We start from the raw sequence: 25,093 nt of genomic DNA on the forward strand, positions 1-25,093 counted from the left end.
CTCTCCAGAATAAAATGATACTGTAAATGTCTTCAATGTAATAATCAATGCACACTATGCTACAATGTTTACCAAAAGATGCTGCATATAACTCCCAGTCAACACGTTGATCTCTCAGTGATCTCTCCATATGATCACAATGGAGCGGCTGCAGCTGCAAATGTCAGGATTCTTAATCACAAGAAGTACATAACACACAGAGACAGTGTATTCAGAGTCTACTGAGCAGTTTCTTGAGGATGTTTTAGCAAAGAACAAAGCATGAAATTCTGTCAAAAAAAAAAAGTATCTGCCCTTTTTACTCCCATGTTTGACCAAAGATGGGTGCTGTCAGATAAAATGTGCCAGTGAATCTGAACAGAAAACCATAATCCTGAACAAAGAATGAACACTTGGAACACCTTTTAATTAATCACCATTTTGATGTAAATATATTAACATAATTGGGAAGGTGAACAATTATATGACTATCTTATTTGCCATTGTTCTAAACTGGCAACATAAAAGTTTATATTATAATTCATGTTTGTTATCAAAGGAAATACTAAATGTGTGTCAACACATATATACTAAGTGTGGTGTAAAGATCACCCATTGGCCCAATGACGGAGTCCAATGGCCTGGGCGAAGGTATAATGTGTGCATGTCTTTTCAGCGCTCCAAGTTCACTTAATTGATAGGAATTTTAGTTTCAATATTACTTTAGCGCTACGCTTAATCTGACTCCAATTTCAAATGATAATCAAATTTAGATCTTGTTTCTTATTAGAAAATAGTCATAATATAAATGATGAATTCATTTAGATCTTTGATTATTCTGAGTATCTCATAATTTCAAATATTCGTTCATTAAGGACCCGGTGTCGCTTTGAGACGTCATGTCGCGAATGTGCGCTCACGATCACTTACTAGCCAATCCTGAAATAGTCAGAGGGTGCAGTGCAACTATTTTACCCTAAGCGGCCGCTCACTGTTGACTCATAATAAAGGTGTAATTTAATAGTTGCAAGCTTGCAACGTGCTAAGTCAGTGATAGTCAGAAATCGGAAGGTGATGTGCCCCGTGCTCCATTCATTAGTGCCTTCGGTTTGATCAATCCTGGACAGAGATTTGCGGAAACACCAGACTGCACTTTAATCTACTAGTAATAATGATTTCTGAAAAATGCAGAATAAATCAAGATGTAACATTTATTTGTCAGGTAAAATGTATCATGCCAATTACACAAGTGATTAAAAGCCAGTTCAGAAATAATGAATACATGACATCAATTACTCAAAGATGACTCTAAAAGTAAGCAATGCATTCCTGACAGAGACACACAGGGGTGTGTGAGTGTGTTCCAATGGGAAAACACTGAAACGGCACTGTATGGGGATTGTTCCTGGTTACAGGGTCCCCAAAGGCTGGTCTGTCACCTAGCCTTAAAAACTCAGACCAGAACAAAAGGGTTTTGGTTTTGGGAGATATCTTGAAGAGACATCACCCAGAGAGGAGAACAGGATTCTCCTAAGTTCTCAGTCTTTCTCATTAAACCAATGACTGCAATGAAATTAAGACCATTTTACCAATCGCACTGAGACACTTCAAATGAAACCAAGCATGAAAAGAAAACACAACAGATTCACAAGATACTTCATATGTGATATATAGACTTTCTTAATGAACTTTTGCTGACTTGACTCAGGGGGAGAGGAGGGGTGGAGGGAGATGGGGATGCAGACATAAGGAAGGAGAAAAGTTTGGACAAGACAATGTCCTGTGCGAACTTCTTTGTGATCTTGTGTCCAGGGTGCGTTTTATTGCTTTATTGCAGGGTGAGTTTTGTCTTGGCAGGAAAATCAGTTCTTACAGTGGCAACACATAAATACTTATTTTCTGTAACATTTTTGCAATCGTTAGAAAATAAAATTCAATCGTTTATAGTTTGTTCATGCAAATTCCATTTAGTTTGACTAAATGGGGAAAAAAGTTATTTCTGTATTTTAAGGCTGCCCCCTAATAGTCAACTAACCATCAGTCGACTAGAAGAGCCTTCAATTTTGCTGCTATGCGAAGAAAATCCAGCAAAACGGGCCGGCGTGTTTGTCAACCCCAGAGGGTTAACTTAAAATACTCCCTCATTTTTGGTCTTAAAGATAAGAGTAATGCAAACTGTAAAGGGTCTACTTTTATTTCTGTAAACTCACAATAACATTAATAAATTAATAATAAGTCTTCTTTTGTTTTTTCAATTCATAATCATTACGCTTGCCGGTTCGCTGTCGCATGCGTTTGAGGGCTTATATAATATGTACATGTATTGGCAATTAAAGGCTCATTATTATTTATGGTTTATTAATATACACATGCGATTAGTCGACTAATGGCTTAAATGAACGACCACTAGTTGACTAGAAAAATGTTCAGTCGAGGGCAGCCCTACTGTATTTGTATTCGTCTCAGTTGTTTCTCACAGCAGGTTGTTTTATCTGACACAGAGACACAGAGGCATCATAAACCCTAAATCCAGCATAGAGGGGTTCAGTGAATGTGGTTTTGAATGTGTGTAAGTGTGTGAGTGTGTGTGTGTCAGAGATGCTGTAGAAGGAAAGAGTGCCGGCTGACCAGTCCAGATAGACACCTACTCTTTTAGAGCGGCATGAAGGGACGGGTATGTCTTTGTTATTATTATTATGCCAAGCACTGTATCTGTCAGCAATACAGAAAACACACCAGGACATTTCATTATAACCAAATCTACACTGATTTTCTCCTCCCCTGCTGATTCCTTTATATGTCATTCCTATATAACTCCAGCCAGTCCACTCAGCCTCCCAGTAACAGCGTCCAGAGAAACTCTCTTTAGAAAGAACCTGCTCATAGTGTTTAAATCTCTCTGGATGATCAGGATACGGCTGATGCTCTTTCACATATGTCAACTTCCTGTTGTCCTCAGACAGAATGAGACGAATGTTTGCTGTGTTTGGATCCAGTGTGAGATCACAGGCATCTGAACACAAGAATTGTGAATTATTCATTAATTTTATGCAATTTCATTGTTGGGCCTTTGAATGTAGCTGTTTGTTGGTGAATTTTAATTTAAAGGCCAATATTAATTATTAGTCGGGCAAATGATTTTTTATAATTTTTTGTCAGAAATGTTTCTACATGCTACATGTCAGGCAACCTGAATTACCACCAGACTTGAAATTAGCCCACACATTTAGCCCATACACTTTCAACACATAATACATTTTATGTATTAAAGAGGCCATATTATGAGAGAACATGTTGTCATGCTTGAATGTTCAAGAAAACACATTTTCCCCACATTCTCCAAATTCTCTATTGTTGCAGCACGTCTCTTCCCAGTCTGATAGTAACACTCAGTTTAGTTCCTGTCTCTATGAAACCCCTCCTTCTAGAAAAGCATAATGTGCTCTGATTGGTCGGCTTCACCAGTGTGTTGTGATTGGTTAACCGCATTGAGTGTGTTTGAGAAATGTCCAGTGGTGAAAGAAGTAACACAAATCAAGTACTTGTGTAAAAGTACAGATACCAGTAAAAGTATAAAAGTACTTGTTTTTTAATGTACTAAAGTATTAAAAGAAAAAATACTCATCAATGAATGTTTAATTTGTCATTTTAGATACTTATATACTTTTATTTAATTTTATATTTTATATAATCCTACAGCTCAAAAAAAAAAAAAAAAAAAAAACCTGGGGAAGGGGGAATTGCTGGATCTGATATCATTATGAATTGTCTAGAAGCAAGTCAGTAAGGAAGATTATAAGCAGTCGGTTTATATAAAATATATAATATTTTAACAATTAAGATGATTATATATAAAATTATAAAAGTATAAAAAATGACAAAATAAACACTCATCAATCAGGACTTTTTTACTTTTGATACTTAAGTACATTAAAAATCAAGTACTTTTGTACTTTTACTCGAGTAAAATTGAAAAGGAGTTCTTAATACTTTTACTAGATTAATGTTTTATCAGGATATCTGTACTTTTACTCAAGCATACTTGATTTGAGTAGTGTCCATCACTAGTGTACAAAACATGGCTTACATTTTTGCAGTCCTGGTGTGATCCTTAAATGTTCTCCATGCTCCAAACTAGAAAGAGAGAAACACACAAAACAGATGGCAAATATTTGATTAACATTTTAATTGCAAAAATGTAAGGAAATATAAGAAACTAAACAGAAAATAATGAGAAACTACACATCCCTGCGACATAAAACAAGTGGTAGGTTTAGATTATTCTAGATTTAGATTATTCTAGACTATTCTAGGTTTAGATTATTCTGGCAGTGTTTCTCAACCTTTTTTTAGTCCAAGGCCCCCTCCTACTCCAAATCAATATTTGCAAGCTGTTATTGCAATTATAAAACTGCAAAATTCCCTTAAAAATACAGACTGGGCACAGACCACTGAAAAAGCAGGCCTTCTCCCTAAAATAAAGATAAACGTCATGAAGTTTAACCTGAGATGTCCACAAATATACATAAATATTCCAGTCTCAGCCTTAGATGAAATCACCTGAAGATAAAAGACATTAAATCTCTCTTTATCAAAACATTTAAAACTACTACATCATTCAGACTCACACAGACATCAAGAATCAGCAAATTAATCTCATCAATGGTGACAATCAAAAGCTTCATGCTGCAATGCATGCTGGGTACCATCAAAGTACAAAATTCATACATGACTCCCAGCATGCATTGCAGCATGAATAAATTATGCAGCTGAAATGTCATTATTTTCTTTCATTCTTACTATTTGTTTTTATTTGTGCTGTTTTTTGTGTTGACTTTTAGTAGCATGTTTTGTGATGTTCAGAGATCTGTTTGTCAATAGTTTGTTTATCGTCACCACTGTTGAGATTCATATGCTGATTCCTGATGTCTGTGTGTCTAAAATGCACAATAGCTTGAAGTGTTTTGTTTTTTTGAGAGGGAAATTTGTATAAAATTACTTCATAACTGAATGCTCAGCACTACTTGATGGTTTGCTTGTTGCTTCACTGAGATGGTAATGTAAAATCAAGGTATATTAATATAACACTCTTTAGGTAGGGGATAAAGCACTGGTTGAGATCAGTGTGTCAGGCATTGTATAATGGTTATGTCATTATCAAAACATAACTAACAACCCCTGAATACATATTTTCTTTTCTTTTTTTTACAACAATAAATGTGTTGTAGAAAACACACGACTCCATCATTCAACGAAAAATTAATGTTAAAAAGTCAAGGGTCAATAGCCCAACAAAACATTGATCACCATCACTGTAATGTCAAATGAAACAAAACATCATCTAAACCTCTGTTAATCCTCAATAAGAGCTTCTGAAGACGTCTGACAGAAATAAAGTCAGTCTGGTTAGTAATAAGTGAAGCTGGTAATGCTGTTTGTCGAGTTGTTTAATCCCCCTCTGCTGAGATCTTCATGCGGTTCAGGGCTTCCATAGAATGCAGCCTGAATATAATTGCTTCCAGAAATTATTTTTGGGGGTGCTATCGGGGTGCTTTGGTCTTTCTTGGGGGTGCTGAAGCACCTTCTAGCCCCGCAGCGCTGCCCATGAACACATGAAATCCCACGAAGTCCCAAGTAGCAGTGATTCGCCTGTGCTTCCCCCTAATATAGTCCCAAGTCAATATCTTCCTAGGAAATCGCCTGGTGTTAATCTGCATCACTATTTGTACTCGCTCTGAATACGCAGGCCACAAGAAGTAATTAGGTGTTTGTTTGTTTTTTTTGGATCACTTTTACTCAGGACATGTTAGCTGGCAACAAAGGATTCCATTCATTGTGCTAAGCTAAACTAGCGCGACCCTGTCAAACTAAAACAATGCATGCACTGAGACAAAAATCCATTTGCCCATCTATCTAAATGTAGGAAAGAAGGTGAATAAGCCCTATTTCAAAAAACGGTGGAGTGTTCCTTTAAGTCAGAGATTTAAATGAGTTCAGTGATTCAGGTCATTTTATCTTTGTTCATCTGGGTGTTATAACTCAGATACAGCAGTCAAACAAAATCTTAAGTTAAACATTTAAAGGTCAACTGCTCAACTAAAGCAAACACTGATATCCATAATGGTGACTAAATTGTGATTTTTCTCCTTCAGTGATTCTGCTTGTTAACATCAGGTGTCTTCAATAATGGTCAATCATTACTCAACCAATCACTTAATTAGCTCATTACCTTTAACCCTCTTGAGTGTTAATTTAACACTCATATTTTAACACTTTAACACTCTTGAGTCTGGAGTCAAATAAACTCCCAGGAGAGTTCATTTAACACTTTTGCTGTGCAGCTGATTTCACTAATTAGTTCTCTCTCCTGCTGAATTAGCAAATCCAGGTGATTGGAACAAAATACTGAGGAGGACTTTGGCCATGTCCACACTGATATGTTTTGGCCTTCGGTCCACACTGAGACAGCGTTTTTATTAATGAAAACGAAGCTTTTTGGAAAATGCACTCCAAAGTGGATACATTTGAAAACACCGTTTTCGTGTTGTAGTGTGGACTGTGAAACCGGTGGTATTTAAAAACGATGACGTAAATTTAGTCATGTGACGCATATTGTACCAATAGATATTCATGTTTATACCAGTATTGTGCCTGTTATGTGATATTCACTTTTACACTGCTCCTAAAAATATTCTACATTCCACACTCTTCATATCACAGTCCTGGAAAGATGACAGAATTTACTGTCCTGCGGTAATACATGAGAGCAGTCACGTTTTAGACCAAACATATGGTGACTGCGACCTGGACAGTATCAGTGAATGGTGAGATATTTTACTAAATAAAATTATCCTGTCAGAAGAATTGCGCGATAACTTCATTATTTATTTTTCCATCTGAATCATATCAGTGATCTTTTGTGGGGTTTTACGCATGAGCAGTAAGGTGAATTTAGCGTTTTCAGGCATTTTTCAAAAGTTTCTCATCCACACTGAAACGTCCAAAAACGCCTGAAAACGCTAGTGTGGACGGAGAGCGTTTATAAACGAAAACGCCGTTTTCAAATGTATCCGGATTATTGTAGACATAGCCTTTTACTTTCTGAACCTGGACTTTACACCTCTGCTCTGTAGTGTACACACTGAGCAGTGCTCATTTAACACTGGGGATTAAAGCAATAAGATAAAAAGACACACAATGAAGAGTCTTTTATCAGTAATAAATTGTAAATTAAGTTTACGTCAAGCCACCTGACGAGCTCTCACTAGCTGGACTTCTTTACTCTAACAGTCTGATTTACTAAATGAAACTCATATATAATAAATAATATAGAATACAGCACAGAAATATAAATATAGACTAGAAAGTTCATCTCACATTACATGTAATGATCTGTTGGGAGTTTAAGTGTTTCTGTTGTCTATGTTTTATGGGTCACCACTGTGCTGAAGTGTTTGTGTTTAGGTCGAGGAGAAGACGAATATGCATTGATAATATGCTGCTTGTTGCTTTATTTAAAGAGCAATATCAGTGTAGTTATCAATGCAGTGATTAATTCATACATGTGTGCTATTGCTAATGGTTAGTTTGAGGTGTTAAAAAAGTTAAGTTGATATTTTAATGGTTATATTTGATTACAGGTTTGTTCTTTAAATTAATATTAAGCAATATTCTTTATTAGTGGGCTCAAAAGAAATACAGTAACAAAGTTAAATATTACAATAAGAGAACTGTAAAATTAATATTAAACTGCTGTCACCTCTGCTGCCAGTATTTCACTTTTAATTTGTAATTTAAATGTAATATTGTAGTTTATGGTCTAAACATTACTTCAGTTGATGGTCTTTGACATTTTATTTCCATTAATGGTAAACGTTTGGCACCCTTCACCATTTTTTTTACACTTATTTTTTTTACAGTGCATACTTTATGAATTAAAAGAAATCCCTCTTCTCAATTATAACTTTTTAAAATAAATATAGATATAGGCCTAAAAACAATTCTTCAGTCTTTAAAACTGAAAAGTAGGACCTACATTTTATAAATATAATTTTTTTTTTATAAAAATAAGTCAACCTGCCATTCCAAACAGGACAAAAAATCATTAATCCCGCCGCTTTGACCTGACTGAATATAGGCCTATATAGCTACTATTCAGAACCATTCAGAATTACTCTACACAACAAAATACAAGTCAAGTCAAGTCAAGTTTATTTATTGGGGGCCAGTTCTCCTCTCGCGTTTATGAACTAGAGGTCGGATTTAACTGTAAGATTAAAAGTATTATATGAATGCCTGGCTGAAGAGATGCGTCTTTAATCTAGTTTTAAACTGGGAGAGCGAGTCTGAGCAACGAACAGTATCAGGAAGGCTATTCCAGAGTTTTGGAGCTAAATGTGAGAATGCTCTCCCTCCTTTGGTGGATCTAGATATCCTAGGTATGACCAAAAGCCTTGAATTTAGTGACCTTAAAGAGCGCGATGGATTATAGGGCGATAGAAGATCGGTTAAATAGACTGGAGCTAAGCCGTTTAGGGCTTTGTAAGTCAGTAGCAATACCTTGTAATTAATATGGAACTTTATAGGTAACCAATGAAGTGATGATAAAATTGGTGTCATATGATCATATTTTCTTGATCTAGTTAGAACTCTGGCGGCGGCATTTTGGACTAACTGTATCTTGTTTATTGAGGATGCAGGACAACCGGCTAATAAAGCATTACAGTAATCTAGTCTCGAGGTCATGAATGCATGAACTAACTTTTCTGCATCAGAAACAGATAGCATACTACGTAGCTTAGCAATGTTTCTAAGGTGGAAAAAGGCTGTTCTTGTAACATATGAAATATGATTTTCAAAAGACAGGTTACAGTCGAGTATAACACCCAGGTCTTTTACTGTAGAGGATGAAGTAACAGGACATCCTACTATGTTAAAGTTGTATTGTAAGAGGTTTTGTGGGCGGTTTTTTGAACCGATAAGTAGTACCTCTGTCTTGTCTGGATTTAATAAAAGAAAATTGCACGTCATCCAATCTTTTATATCTTTAACACACTCTGTCAATTTGGATAATTTAGCGTTTTCATCCGGCCGTGATGAAATATATATTTGAGTGTCATCAGCATAACAATGGAAACTAATTCCATGTTTCCTTATAATATTTCCAAGTGGCAGCATATATATTGAGAATAATAGAGGGCCTAACACAGATCCTTGCGGCACTCCATAGTTTACTGGAGTTATGATCGATTTTTCTCCATTTAAATAAACAAAATGGTAGCGGTCAGATAAATACGATCTAAACCAGCTTAATGCTTGTCCTTGAACACCAGTATAATTTTGTAGTCGATCTAAGAGTATTGTATGATCTATAGTATCGAACGCAGCACTAAGATCAAGTAAAACTAATATTGAGATACAGCCTTGGTCAGAAGCTAAAAGTAAATCATTTGTGATTTTAACGAGCGCAGTTTCAGTGCTATGGTGCGGTCTGAATACAGACTGAAACTTTTCATAGGTGACATTTTCTTGCAAGAAAGAGCCCAGTTGAGCGGACACAACTTTTTCTAGTATTTTAGACATAAAAGGTAGATTTGAAATGGGTCTATAATTTGCTAGATTATGTAGATCTAATTGTGGTTTCTGACAAATGAAAAAGGAGTGCACATACAGTTTGTTTGTGCATCTGACATACAGGAGTCGTACATTAGGCACGCGCGAGTCCGTTATTATTACTGTAATCGTCTTTACCTTTACCATAGCACGACACTGGTTTGCTTTATCCAAGCGAAAGATGTAGGTTGTGTGCAGCATTTGGGTGTTTTGACACAGCGCGGTGAGAAAAGGTTTGCACTGCTCCGAAAAAAAAACAATCACAGAATACGGGAGAGCTCGTGCTTTGATCATTTTTTATTAATAATAAAAGTAAACAATTAGGCTACAGGAATTAAATTAATTGTTACCTCGCAACCCCCTGGAGGATAATTGAGGCCACCTGCTCTAGGGAAACATTTGTCTTCAAATCATTAAGAATGTAGATACACACATAAATAAATGTGCTTTTGCCCCACATACTTGAGTAGCTGCAGTGAGCAGTTTGGATGGTCCCGTTGTTCAGAGAGCAGCTTGACTCCTGATTCTCCTGGGTGATTGTAGCTCAGATCCAGCTCTCTCAGGTGTGAGGGGTTTGAACTCAGAGCTGAAGACACATAACCACAGCCTTCCTCTGTCACCATACAGCCTGACAGCCTACAGACACACACAATCAGATCATCTACCAACACACATACACACACAAAATTATGATCAGTTGACTGGACATTATCCCTTATATGTTCTTATTACACCAGTATCTCCAGCTGACAGTTTGGACTTTTCAGTCCATCAGAGAGCAGCTTCACTCCTGAATCCTGCAGGTCATTGTTACACAGATCCAGTTCTTTCAGGGAAGAGTTTGAGGATTGTAGAGCTGACGACACAATTTCACAATCCTGAGCAGTGAGATTACAGCCAGCAAGACTAAAAGAGAGAGAGAGAGAGAGAGAGAGAGAGAGAGAGAGAGAGATGGAGAGAAAAGAAAACTTTCTTTAAATAGGCTTATTTTGAATATTGATATTTCTTCTTTTTTGCTTTATTTATTTATTTAATTATTTATAAAGCACAATACAACAACAGTTGCCCAAAGTGTTGTACAAAGAACTTAAATATAATACTAATGATACATATAACAAATAATACAACATCATACATACAAATAAACACAAATTCAAGTAAAACATGCCTCAGCACCTAATCGAGATTAAAAGCCTGGGATAGCAAATGAGATTTTAAATAAGTTTTAAAAATGGATATTGTTGGAGTCATTCTGATATGCAACGGTAATATGTTCCACAGTTTAGGTGCAGCGACAAAAAAAGCCCAATCACTGAAGTTTCAGTCTGGATCTTGGAATAGTCAAGAGCAGTTGATCAGAGGACCTGAGAGGTCTAGCAGATATAGACTGATTCTTAATAAATAGATAAAATTTATTCAGTCAAGCATTGGGTGACTGTCTATTTTCTTTTGTTGTTGGATTAACATTAATCACACAGAATATTAGGCTGCTGATCCGGCTCTTTAAAGGTGCTCTAAGTGATGTCACACGTTTTTTAGGCCAAAACATTTTTTGTCACATACAGCAAACATCTCCTCACTATCCGCTAGCTGCCTGTCCCCTGAACACACTGTAAAAAAAAGCGGTCTCTGTAGACACCACAGGCTCCACAAACGGCAACAAAAACAAACTGGGCTCACCCGCACCACGAAACACAACAAACAGTGTTCCAGCCAATAACTGGCAAGAAGTATTTGAGGGTGGGGTTTGGGGGTTAGTGCGCGTGCACATGAAGGGGGTGTGGAGGAGAGAGAAGCATGAAGAGGGAAGTTTGAATTATGGCCGACACACGACCAAAGAGACGTTCCGATGAACAAATTGCAAAGAAGAGGGACAAGGATAAGGAATGCGCGAAGTCCCGAATTTACATCGTAAAAACCTTCAAAAGGTGGCGAGAACTCCGCCGGCAGAAGGGCTTCCAATGCGACATTCAGTTGCTCTGTTTTTGCAGAACTGGTGGGTAAATCCATTTTTCTTTCTAAATTGACGTTCATGTTCGCCAAACCAACACAAGGATGTAATTAGCTAGAACTATGCAGTCAGCATTAACTTTGGTGAATACAACATATATGTTTCTTTGACTTTCCTTTATGTAGGAAGGGAGGGGAGGAGGGAGGAGACGGGATGAGGAGGAGGCAGGGTCTAGCTAGCCTCCGTTTTATTTGACAACAATTCGAACGTCACAGTCAGCGTTAACTTTGGTGAATACAACATATATGTTTCTTTGACTTTCCTTTATGTCGGAAGGGAGGGGAGGAGGGAGGAGACGGGATGAGGAGGAGGGAGGGTCTAGCTAGCCTCCGTTTTGTTTGACAACAATTCGAACGTCAACAAGAAGTAACGTCTCCCGGGATCGCTTAGAGCACCTTTAAGACCTGCATGTACCCAATACATTGGAACATATACGATTTATTTTTACAAACTGTTTACGTTCACTAAAGACATACCTGACTGTGTTTATGTGAATACTCGCCAGGACGTGCATTTTTACATATCATTTTGACTATTCAAACCTAATAATCTGAGAGAGAACTGAAGTCGCGATCGCATGCTGTCTGAACGGCATGTGCGCGCTTCAGGAGCCCGGCAGTGCGAGCACGTCCCGCGCTTTATTTTCTCACGCATGCAAGTTTCTTTGTGAAGTGCTGCGCGTATATATTTTACTGTTCTGCTTCCGTTGTTTAGTGAATGTACACGTCCTGACTCCTGCTGTCACACAGCTCTGCAAATTAAGAAATACTGCTTTTATTATTTAGAGTACTGTCACTCTTAATGTACTGGTACTAATAAAAGTTAATATCATACCATTTTTAATAGCAGGGTATCGCGATACCTTTCTAGTACCGGTATATCATGCAACAAGCCAGCAAGGTATGGTGGCGCCAAGCCATTTAATGATTTAAAAACCAATAATAAAACTTTATATTCGATTCTGAAACGCACCGGCATCCACCAAGTGAAGATAAAATTGGTGTAATATGCTCATGCTGATTAACTGCAAAGCTTCTGTTAGATAAATAGGACTTAATCCACTGAAGGGCAAAGTTCTATAAGTTCTAATTTAGTTCTAATATAAGTCCTACTCTTGTTAAGAAGGTCACATGCAGAAATTCTCTTTGTCATTTAAAGAGGATAAAATCACAAATATTTGGAAGTTGTATTAAAGCTATCAATTAAGTAAGTTTTTGGGTTATAAAAAATGGTAATAATTAATCAACTAATCAGAAAAATAATCAATAAAAAAAATTATTGAATAATTAAATTAAACAACCAGCTTAGCTTAGGTTCTGTTTATATGTATTTCTGATAATATTAATGCACAGGTAGATATTAATTACAGATATAAAATAAACATAGGTCTATGTTTAGGCATTTTTATGTTTAAATTCACTATTGTAAATATATCATTACAACACATCACCAATATCTAAAACTGAAATTTAGCTTATTTAAACACAGATTTCAGAAATGTAACATGATAATGTGATACTTGTACTCGTTTCTAAGTGTCATTTAAGTGTCCAGCATTAGGTGGTCGCTTAGCTAGTTAAATTTAAAGTAGATTGCCCAACATTGGACATAACACTGCAAAAACATTATTTTTATTTTTTTACTATTTGGCACTCACAGAGCTTTTATGCAGTTCCTTACAGCTGGCATCAGTCTTCTTCTCCCCTCATCTGATGTGTTGTATTTCTTGAGGTCCAGCTCATCCAGCACCTCATCTGACATCTGAAGTATGTAGGCGATTGTCGAGCAGTGAGCAGGAGAGAGTTTCTTCTCTGAGTGTTTGTCTGATTTCACAAACTCCTGAATCTCTCTGGACAGAGACTGATCTTTGACTTCCAGCAGACAGAGGAACAGATTGATGGATCTTTCAGTGGAGAGTCCATGTCCATCTTTGATCTTCTTTTTAATGTACTGTGTGGTTCTCCTGATGCTCTCTGAGCTGTTCTCTGTGTGTGTCAGAAGATCCCGTAAGAGTCTCTGATTGGACTCAAGTGAGACGCCCAGCAGGAACCGCAGGAACAGATCCAGCTGTCCGTTCTCACTCTCAATGGCATCATCTACTGCACCTTTAAGCAATTTTTGTACTGAAGCAAAATTCTTCAGTCCCTCCATAGTTGTACTTACATGAAAGTAAAACACATAGAAGGCAGCAAGAAACTCCTGAATGCTCAGATGAATGAAGCTGTAGACTTTCCGCTGATGAATGACAGATTCCTCCTTAAAGATCTCAGTGCAAATCCCAGAATACACTGAGGCGTCAGTGACATCTATGCCGCTCTCTCTCAGGTCCTCCTCATAGAACATCACATTGCCCTTCATCAGCTGTTTGAAAGCCACTTCAGCAAGTTTCACAATCACTTCTCTGTTGGGCTGCAGGAGTTTCTCTGGATCTCTCTCTTCATACTTCTGATTCCTCATGTTGATCTGAATCAGCAGGAAGTGGATGTACATTTCAGTCAGAGTTTGAGGGATTTCTGCTCTCAGATCTTCTTCCAGGAGTTTTTGAAGCACAGTGGATGAGATCCAGCAGAAGACGGGTATGTGGCACATGATGTGGAGGCTTCTTGCTCTTCTGATGTGTGAGATGATTCTGCTGGCTTGATGCTCATCACTGATTCTCTTCCTGAAATATTCCTCCTTCTGAGGCTCATTGAATCCCTGAATCTCTGTCAGACGGTTGATGTATTTGGAAGGGATCTGATTCGCTGCTGCTGGTCTGGAGGTGATCCAGATGAGAGCAGAGGGAAGAAGCTCTCCTTTCATAAGGTTTGACATCAACTCACCCACTGATGAAGTCTCAGTCACATCAGAAACTTTCTGAGCATCTGAAAACATCAGTGTCATTCTGCTTTCATCCAGACCATCAAAGATGAACACGACTTTACACTCCTCATAAATCTTTGAGTCCAGACCTTGAAGTTCAGGATGAAAGTCCAGCAGAAGTTTGTGAAGACTGTACTGATGATCTCGGATCAAGTTCAGCTCTCTAAATGGAAGCACGAACATTAAATCTACATCCTGATTGGCTTTTCCCTCGGCCCAGTCCAGAATGAACTTCTGCACAGAGACAGTTTTCCCGATTCCAGCGATGCCTTTAGTAAGAACAGTCTTGATCTGCTCTTTCTCCTCACGTCCTGGTTCAGGTGAGGCTTTAAAGATGTCATTGCAGAAGATTGGAGTGTCTTGTGAGTGTTGTGTTCTGGCTGTTTTCTCCATCTGTAAAACCTCATGTTCTTTATTCACTCCTTCTCTCTCTCCCTCTATGATGTAGAGCTGTGTGTAGATCCTGTTCAGGAGGGTTTGATTCTCTTGGAGTTTGATTCCCTCAAATAATCTCTCATACTTGTTCTTCATGCTGGTTTTGTGCTGGTCTTTGACTCTCTGCAGGTCCCCAGTCTCCAGTGTGTGTGTCTGCAGGACTGCTTCAGTTTTGTCCTGCCAGATGTGGGTCTGATAGTGGGATGTTGAAGATGACACAGACCTGATCAGCTCATGTATGTCTCCCCTGCTGGAATTATAAAGAAAAGAGCAGCAAAAAATAAATTACAGCCATTACAATGACCCTTGGAGACCATCATAAACATATTGGCTACCATTATTTTGGTACCCCTATGTAGTGCATATTCCAACCAACATGTCCATGTGGGCTCCACAAGGGTTTTATCTGTGTTATATGCTTGGGCATGGGGTCAGAGTAGTTTGTCCATTATTGCCTATTTTAGGAAACCATGTGGACTACATATGTGAATATATATATATATATATATATACATACATATATATATATATATATATATATATATATATATATATATATATATATATATATATATATATATATGTATTGTAAATCATTTGGTTTATACCATCCAGACCACGTGTGGGTTTTTGATGGGCTGTCACAGGCTCTACTCATCAGCACAATGGTGGCCCACAAAACTCAGACAACAGAAACCATTTAAATCACAACAGAGCAGTGGTTCTCAACTCCAGTCCTCGGGACCCACTGCTCTGCACATTTTGTATGTCTCCCTTATTTAACACACCTGAATCAGATCATCAGCTCGTCAGGAGAGACTCCATGAACTGATTTGAGTGTGTCAGATAAGAGAGACATTCAAAATGTGCAGAGCAGTGGGTCCCGAGGACTGGAGTTGAGAACCACTGCAACAGAGCATTAAAGCAGTGTTTCCCAACCCTGCTCCTGAAGGACCCCCAACACTGCACGTTTCCCTAATCAAACACACCTGATTCAACTCATCAGCTCATTAGAAGAAACTCTAGGACAGGGATGGGCAAACTCTGTCCTGGAGGGCCACTGTCCTGCAGAGTTTAGCTCCAACCCTGATAAACTCTCCTGTCTGTAGCTTTCTAGTAATCCTGAAGACATTGATTAGATGGATCAGGTGCGTTTGATTAGGGTCCCAGATATACAACAACCATCAAAATAATGTTAAATCAATGTTATTGTGTACATTTTTAACTAATCACTTTTGCTCCCACAATTTAAGATTTCATCCAAAAATCAATGGTAATGGAAGAAAACAACAAAGAAACAAAGAAAACGTGCAGTGTTGGGGGTCCTTCAGGAGCAGGGTTGGAAAACATTGCATTAAAGGGTTAGTTCACCCAAAAATTAATTTTCTGTGAAATAACCCTAGTTTAAACACTAACAGATCTCCACAATGCCATTATGTGCAAAAATGCAAAATGACACTTCTGTTCAGCATTTACCCTTCTTTTATTGAATTCAACTTTTGTTTCTACTAAATGCAAGGACATTGTAACCTTTTTAACACAAAATAAATTAAAGGGGGGGTGAAATGCTCATTTTCACTCAATCTCCTGTTAATCTTGAGTACCTATAGAGTAGTATTGCATCCTTCATATCTCCAAAACGTCTTTAGTTTTATTATATTTATAAGTGAAAGATTGGATGTACCGAGTCTTTCCAGAAAAAAACGAGCGGCTGGGGGCGGGCCGTGTGGGCGGTATGCTATAGCTGTGCTAACCGATCTAACAACAACACAGAGAGACATTTGAAGTAGTTTACTCACCGCATTGCGACGGCGAACCTTTATCATTGTGACTGCTCGATCCTTAAGCATTAGACGATCTGCAAATCCGTCGTGCTTTGTTTATAAAACAATCATCGTCGAAATGCAGGGAACAAAGAGTCGTGCACAACCTCCGTTGATGCTTCGAAAAAACAAACTCCATCCACTATTCCCTTAACGCCGGGTTCTTTGGGAATCTGTGCAGGGTTGTCTTGCCCTGCCAACCAAAAACCCACTTCTTTGGTGACATTGACTTCCCTAAAAGCCGAGCATAGCGCTTTGAGGTAACGTACTGCTTTCGCTCTCTTCTCTCTCTGGTCTGCGAGTGCGCGCGCGGCCGCGGAGAAGTGCCCTTAGGACCCATATAAGGAAATTCCGCTCTATCTTACGTAAGACAGAGCCATACTCGAAAAAAACTTTCCGAAACTTGTGACAAACCGGAAGGAGTATTTTTGGAACAAAAATACTCCTTCAAACGTACAACTTAACTTTTGAAACTTTGTCCATGTTTAGCATGGGAATCCAACTCTTTAACAGTGTAAAAAACTCAGTATGCATGAAACAGCAATTCACCCCCCCTTTAAGCAAACAGAGAGTAAAAACAAACCGTGAATTCTGATTATTATATTTTGATGATGATATGGTCACCAGCAAAAGTTTTGTGCTCGGCTGGCACACAGTGACACAGCCAAACTCACCCAATCAATCTTGCCATAGCAAATATGCCTTGTAAATACACAATAAAAAAGCCAGAAAAGAAAAACACTTATAGATTAAAGAAAACAAAAACACCAAATGTACCAACACCAATACAAAATGTATTTTAACAGTAATAAACTGTAAATTAAAAGAACAGTTAAGTTCTTAGTAAAAATATTTAACAGAGGTTTAGATGTTTATGTTTTATTGAAAATAATAAAGTTTGTAATTCCCCTTATGGTGGTCAATGTTTGCTTTAGTTGGGCTCTTGACTCTTTAACATTAGTAACTTTCTGGCTGCTGACAGCGAGTTTAAAAAGCACATTTGTAATGGCAAGACAAAGCCAAGAGGAAATTGATCAGTTGTTTTTGGCTGTTATGACGATGCCGTACTTGCAAGGACTTGTCTGATTCACTGATTATATGTGTGTTCAAATAATTTTATATTTATTGATTATATTATCTCTGTGATTCTGCAGCATGAGATCCAGCAATTTATCAGTAATCATTTCATTAATTTGCTGGACAATGTTTTACAGTGTACACTGTAAAAATTAATACGCTATATCTACTCAATAAAATTGTGGCAACAGATTACAAGCAATATTAAATGTAACAAATTAGAATTGAGTAATAATTAATCAAATTAATTCCTTAAAAGTTAACCATTTAAAATGAGTAAAATTTACAACATTTTTTTTTTAAACAAAAATATCTGAATAACAGACACATGTCATAGATTAATTAAGAACTCTTTATTTTATATTGCCAACATTGAAGACACCTGATGTTAACAAGCAGAATCACTGAAGGAGAAAACCGTAAAAAAACAATAAAAGTCACCATTATGGTGATCGGGCTCTTGACACTTAAATCATTAACTTTGAGTTATAACAGCCAGATGAACAAATACATAAGGTGATCTGATGGTGTCAGTTGTGTTTTAACATAATCATTTTTTCACAATCATTTGACCTGAATCACTGAACTCATATAGAGCCCAATTTCTGAGTTAGGTTTATTTTATTAATTATAGCAGCACTTTCCTTGTACAGCATAATATGTTTTAGCTTTTTAAATGAAATCCAAATAATCAAATCAATAATAAACAAAACAAAAATACTTCAAACAAATTGTTTATGTAGGCACACACAGACATCAAGAATTAGCGTATGAATCTCAGCAATGGTGACAAACAGATCACCTCTGATCATAAGCTCATTTTTTATTCATGCAGCAATGCATAATGGGAGCCATGAATGAGTTTTGATTGGTGGCACCCAGAATGCACTGCAAAATGCTTTATAATTCTCACCAATGTTGACATTCACAGGCTGATTATTGATGTCTCTGTGTCTTAAAAAAAATTGTATACAAGAAACTTTTAAGAAAATCTTTGGATTACATTATAAAAGTTAAAAAATGCTGTACAAGGACAATGCTACTATAATTAAGTACACCTAAGTCAAAAATTGGGCTCTATATAAGTTGATTATCAGTGTTAAATCGGTGATTCAGGTCAAGTGATTATGTAAAAACACAACCAACACCATCAGATCACCTTTTCTCTGTGTTCATCTGGCTGTTATAACTCAGATACAGCAGCCAAACAAAATCTTAAGTTAATCATTTAAAGGTCAAGAGGCCAACTAAAACAGTCACTGATCACCATAATGGTGACTTAAATTACGGTTTTCTCTTTCAGTGATTCTGCTTGTTAACATCAGGTGTCTTCAATTATGGCAATAAAAAATATACATGATGTTTCTGTGGGGTAAAAAAAGGTTAAAGTTAATTGAATTCAGTAGCAAAAAAAAGTTTTGTGAACACTTTGTGAATAGAAAGAGAGTAAATGTTGAACTGCAGTGAATTTTTATGTGTTTTGCACATAAATATGGTGGAGATCTGTTAGTGTTTAATGTTCTGTTAGGATTTAAAGGGTTTCTGCTGTTTTGTGGGTCACCATTTTGCTGAAGAGTAGAGCCTGTGCTTCAGTCCAGGAGAGGACCAAGAAACGTTAAGCATACGCTGCATGTTGCTTTATTTAAAAGACAGTAATTGTATAGCAACTGATGCAGCAAAAAAAAAAATGTATTTGATCCACTGGAATCCTTAAATAAATTAATAAATGGGGCCCAATTTTCTCCCACTGTATTCCCATAATAAAACCATAATGGGGGACCAATTTGTGGGACCAATGTGATCACCTATGTGGGCCCCATAAGGTTTTTGTGTGCAGCCCACTTCAGCCCCATTATTAGCACCCATTGGCAACCACAGTGAGCCCATATAATGAACGTCTAAATGGGCCCCTCTTAGAGCCCACTATGGACCCATCATGTGCACCTATGGGATAACATACATGGGGCCCATGTGGAGCCGATGGACAAATTTCTATTTGGGTTGCCCAAGCAGGGCCCAAGTTACAACCCATTAAAAACCCACATGGACAAGTTGGCTGGGATGTTGCATGCTGCAAAAACATTTTGGAGAACATTTAGTGTTATTTCACTGAGAGCATTTTTCATCTGAGATGCACTACTTTAAATTAGCAAGTTAATGTTTATACTAACATAAGTTTAGATGTCACTGGTCCATCACTGAATTCAGGCGGTGGGCCCATGGATCTGTTACTCTTCAGAGACACACCGCTGGGTTCTGGAGACTCTGATCTCTGCCTCTTCCTCCTGTTGATACTGACAAATGACAAACAAAACAGCACTTGACTTACATTTATTCATTTAGAAGAAGCTTTTTTCCAAAGTGATTTACAAATAAAGAATAAATACAACAAAGAGATTCAGGGAAACGAGAAGTGCTGTATAAGATTGTTCAGAGGAGTACAAAAGAAATGAAAGTAATAAATGGTAAATGTATGGAGAATATATAAGAGGAACAGTAACAGTGAAGGTTCAGGAAAGTGATTGTGTGCCTCTCTGTGACGTTACCCACTCACTGACCACAGGCTTCTGGAATACACAGTAAGTCAGTTTGGATGAAAGCATCTGCCAAATGCAAGAACGACTAGTGTTGTACCTGGGGTCAGAGGTCACTGTTGCATCACTGAAAGCAGAGGGCAGGATCTTCATGGGTTGATTGCAGCTTGATCCAGGAATTGGAGAAGTCATTTTAGAGGCAGTGTCTTCATCTTCTCTCTCTTCACTGAGACTCATTTTGGAGGCCCTCCTCCTTTCTTAAAAAGAGTGAGACCTTTTTTGTAGAAGCAAAAATAAAAGCAAGAAAAAAATAAATTAAATGGAAAGACAAACAAACAGAGAATTCCATGAGAGTGAGTAAATGATGACAGAATTTTCTTTTTTTGGGGAACTATCGCTTTAAGTAGTACAGTACAGATTTGGTAAAGGTTTAGGCAATAACTGATTCAAGATATAAACATATTCAAGATATGACATAGATTTTAGCTAATCAGCGTCCTCAAATCTAATACAGGGCACTTATTCCGTCGCCCAAAACGAGCCACTGCTAAAATCAGACTGATCTGTAGGTGAAATTTTAACATGACAAAGGCGGACACAGTCATTTAAAACAAAGAAGAGAACTTTGGCAGAAAAACTAAAGGTAACACAGCTGGGCCCACACTCAAAAGAAAAATTGTGTCTAAACATAAGATTTATGTATTTGAATTGCATAACAAATTCCCATGCATTTGGTTTACATAGTTTTAACATAAACCAATCAATACTCCTGAATGTGATTCATATTTTTAAGTCATATCTAAATGAAACAGATAAGATTTATGTAATTGTATTAATAAACTGAATGTGATTTATATTTGTCAGTCATATGTAAATGAAACAGGTAAGATTTATGTAATAGTACACAGAAAAACGCCCATGTTAAATTAACACTGCTCAGTGTTCATATGTGTGCACACTACAGAGTTAAAGCTGCGTTGAAGTTAATGAGATAATTAAGTGATGATTGAGCAATAATTATGAACACCTGCTGTTAACAAGCAGAATCACTGAAGGAAAGAGAAACACAAGAACTACAACTGACTTCAACCACAGCCTTAGATGAAATCAACTGAAGAGAAAAGAAGACATTACCCACATAGCAACATTGTGTCGGCCCAGATCCGGCCCACATCTGGCACACATGGAAAGATGATCTGGCCCACATGCAGCGTGGAATTACGGCACTTGGGTGGGCCACTCCTGTTTGCCAGATCTGGGCCACAAGCAGGCCATAGCAATGCCACATCTCAGCCAAGAGCAAAGAAATAAACCAGAACTGGAGGATTAAACAACTCCACAAACAGCATTACCAGCTTCACTTATTACCAACCAGACTGACTTTATTTCTGTCAGACGTCTACAAAAGTTTTTATTGAGAATTAACAGAGGTTTAACTATAATGTGTTTCATTTAAAGTCACCATAACAGTGATTAGTGTTTCCATTAGTTGGGCTCTTAACTCTTATTATATCTTTTGTCTTCTTTGGCCGCTGTGACAGAGTGTTTGTCAAACACATTTGCAGCAGCAAAAAAGCTAAAGTGAACTGAAATCAGGTGATGATGGTTACCTGTTGATGGTTTTATAATCATCATGAAATAACCTTTTTCACTGAGATAATTTGAATCTAACAATTGTGTTGTACCATTAATATATTCTCATCACAAACCCTGTGTTACTGCAGCATGAGGTCCAGCAATATTATAACAATCAGTTAGAAGACTTTAACAAACACAAGACAAAATTGCAATTGTTAACTCATGATTTCTGTTCTGTCTGTCGCACCAATCTTGCACTTCTATCTCCTCCTCAACCAGACCACCTAGAGACTTCGGGTTTTCTGCATTATGTTAAGGAAGGTCTAATCTCGGGAACGCACACAAAAAAAATAAATAAATAAAACATAAAAACATTTACTATCTCTTAGTGTTGTGATCCCATGACGTCAGAAAATTGCGCTAAAACACTCACTGAGTTTTTATTACTTGTTTTTTAACTTTGCCCGTTTTGTAATAAATCATACACTGTTAATCCTTGCTGTAAAAAAAGGCCAAATTCTGATAATATCATACCATTTTCTATTAAAACAGTAACATACCGTAGAAAACAAAACTAGCCTACAGGAATATACTGTGAATTAACAGTTCTCAAAACCGACACTCAGAGGCTGTTTTCCCAATCACACCCTATACCCTCATTCACTATTCCCTACATTAGTTCACTAATAAAGTCCCCTTGACAGAGTGAATGAAAAGAAGTGAGTGAATTGAGACACTGATAAACACCTGATAAGCAGAATCACTGAAGGACAGAGAAACAAGAACAGAAAAAAGAGAAACACAAAAACTACAACTGACTTCCAGCAACACTGAGTGTGAAAACAGTTTACAAACCAGTTTAACATTATTTCTTTCATACATGTACAAAAGTGCTTGTTGAGAATTAACAGAGATTTAGTTAATAATAAAGTTTGTTGTCACCATGATGGAGATCAGTATTTGCTTTAGTTGGTCACTTGTCCCTTGACTTCTTACCATTAATCTCTCTCTGACTGCTGTAACATTGAGTTTATAAAACACATTTGTTATGGCAAGAAAAAGCCAAGAGGAAGATGATCAGGTGTTTTGGATTTTGTGATGATATCACAATCATCCTGGACATGTCTGATTCTCTGATCTTTCCTGTATATATTATTTGAATTTATGGATACTTCATATTTAGTATATATCTGTGATTCTACAACATGAAATCTATCATTCTGTAATCAGGTCTTCTGAAGAATATCGTAATCCTATAGAGCTTTAAAACATTTTGAATTCCTGCTTATTCTGGACACACACAGACATCAACAATCAGCACATGAATCTCAACAATGGTGACAATCAAAAGTTTCATGTCGCAGTGCATGCTGGGTTCCAGGATAATATAAACTCCCAGCATGCAATGCTGCATGAATAAAAAAAAATATATATATATTGCCACTACTGTTGAGAACAATCACTTACATATTCCCTTAATTATCTCACTGCAACACTGTCTCAATGTTACTTTTACTCTTTGTAGTGTGGATTTCCCTGTGGGGCTGAAAGGGTTAACAGTGTAAGATAAAAAAAGTCACACCCACAAAATGTATTTTACAGTAATAAACTGTAAGTTATAAAACAGGTATATACTGGCAACACTGTTGCCAGTAGTTTACTGTAAAATCTAGTTTTTTGGGTCACCATTGTGCAGAAGAGTAGAGCCTGTGCTTCAGTCCAGGAGAAGATCTACAGACATTGATGATATGCTGCATGTTGCTTTATTTAAAAAGCAGTGACTGTGTAGTTGCTGGTCCAGTGGAAATTTCTTTATTTACAAGAGTTTTGTTGTGGTTTCAAATGAAATAAATGCACAGTAATACTTTGCTCATGTTACATTTTAGTTAATACATTTAAATGACAGTTGGTCAATTTAAGGTAGTCGGTTTCTGTAAGTGAAATTAGTTAACTCGAGTTTTAGTGCACTTTTACAGTAACATACTGTAGATTAACAGTAAATTACTGCCAACAGTGTTGCCAGTATTTTACTGTAAAAAAACCCGGTAAGGTCTAACAGTGTACTGCAACACTTGCTGAAATAGTTTGATATGCCACAGCCACACATATAGAAACGCATTCACCAGCCGCCACTGAGCTTAAGATAAGTGCAGTTTAATTACATTCCCCATTAAATAAGTACAAGCACAACAGCCATTCAGACCAGATGAGTAGAACAGCAGTAGCCTATACTACAATTTTAAAACGGAACGGAACAGCACTGATAGTAGCTATAATTCACTTTTTAATGTGAAATCTGGACACAACAAATAATTTGAATGTGGTTTTACCGTTTACGTACTGCTGTGGTGACTTGGATGCAGTAGATGTTCAGTATTCACCGCTGTTTTTGTGCTGTACTGATGAATGCGGAAGTAATATTATAACGGAAACAGCGCGCGTCTAAAAACATAGCCACTTAAGGAAGGCCAAAATAATGCTTTTTCTATGACTACATGAAGAAAAAGTTATGAACTTACCTCAAAATGTGAGGCCGTTTGAACCCCCAATGTTATCTAGGTTTACAGCCGCCAAATGGCGTCGCTTTCTAAGTTCTTTCACTTTCGTTTTGACCTCCGCTCTCCCGAAAGACAGCTGCGCTCCCTCTAGCGGCGCAGAGCGGCACAGAGTCTAACGGTGTACTCACACAGTTGTCTTGTACTATGGAGGCAGGTTTACACCACAGTTGAGAACAAAAAAAACGTTTTTTTTATCTCAAAATAATGAAAAACTTTCTTGTAATAATTACTTTTTTCTCGTACTTCTACGCATGCGCAAAGCAGCGGGAAAGAAGGGAGTGGCACGCTAGCAACATCCGCTGCAAAGCCGTGTCAAAGCAACACAGCAAGCATGGCACGCTCTGCAAAACAGTTGTTAAAGCAAGTGCAGTAGCGGCTCCTAGTGGTGGGCGATACTGCAAATTTCGGTATCGATCCGATACCAAGTAAATATAGGGCCAGTATCGCCGAAATCGATACCGATACCAATACTTTTTCCATTTTAAAAGCATGCACTTGAACTTGTATGCACTTTCCTGTGCTAGAGCAGTGTGTCATGATTTATGAGGTGAATGCATCATTAATATGCTAAATCTGAATACGTTTTCATGACTACTAAATATTTTGTGATTTGTGCTCTCAACT

At 37.4% G+C, this 25,093-nt stretch overlaps 1 protein-coding gene across 4 annotated transcripts; it reads right to left on the minus strand.

The window, feature by feature from the left end:
• Positions 1-1,172: 1,172 nt before the first annotated feature.
• On the minus strand, positions 1,173-24,521 carry LOC308687463 (NACHT, LRR and PYD domains-containing protein 3-like). Of its 4 annotated transcripts, none has more exons than XM_081360032.1 (9): positions 24,431-24,521; positions 20,434-20,607; positions 19,971-20,093; positions 13,260-15,149; positions 10,324-10,497; positions 10,054-10,227; positions 4,067-4,113; positions 2,961-2,992; positions 1,173-1,991 (listed from the first exon to the last, which is right to left on the minus strand). In XM_081360032.1, exons 2-9 carry the CDS (start codon positions 20,568-20,570, stop codon positions 1,986-1,988), a joined length of 2,583 nt encoding a protein of 860 aa, XP_081216158.1. In that variant the 5' UTR covers positions 20,571-20,607; positions 24,431-24,521; the 3' UTR covers positions 1,173-1,985. The 4 variants fall into 4 exon arrangements, with proteins under 4 accessions (XP_081216158.1, XP_081216156.1, XP_081216155.1 ...); XM_081360030.1 differs by adding an exon at positions 24,242-24,305 and having other exon boundaries at positions 1,173-2,992; positions 24,431-24,483; XM_081360029.1 differs by having other exon boundaries at positions 1,173-2,992.
• Positions 24,522-25,093: the final 572 nt, after the last annotated feature.

Source organism: Scardinius erythrophthalmus (assembly GCF_964197995.2).
Source record: "Scardinius erythrophthalmus genome assembly, chromosome: 3".
Lineage (NCBI taxonomy): Eukaryota > Metazoa > Chordata > Actinopteri > Cypriniformes > Leuciscidae > Scardinius > Scardinius erythrophthalmus.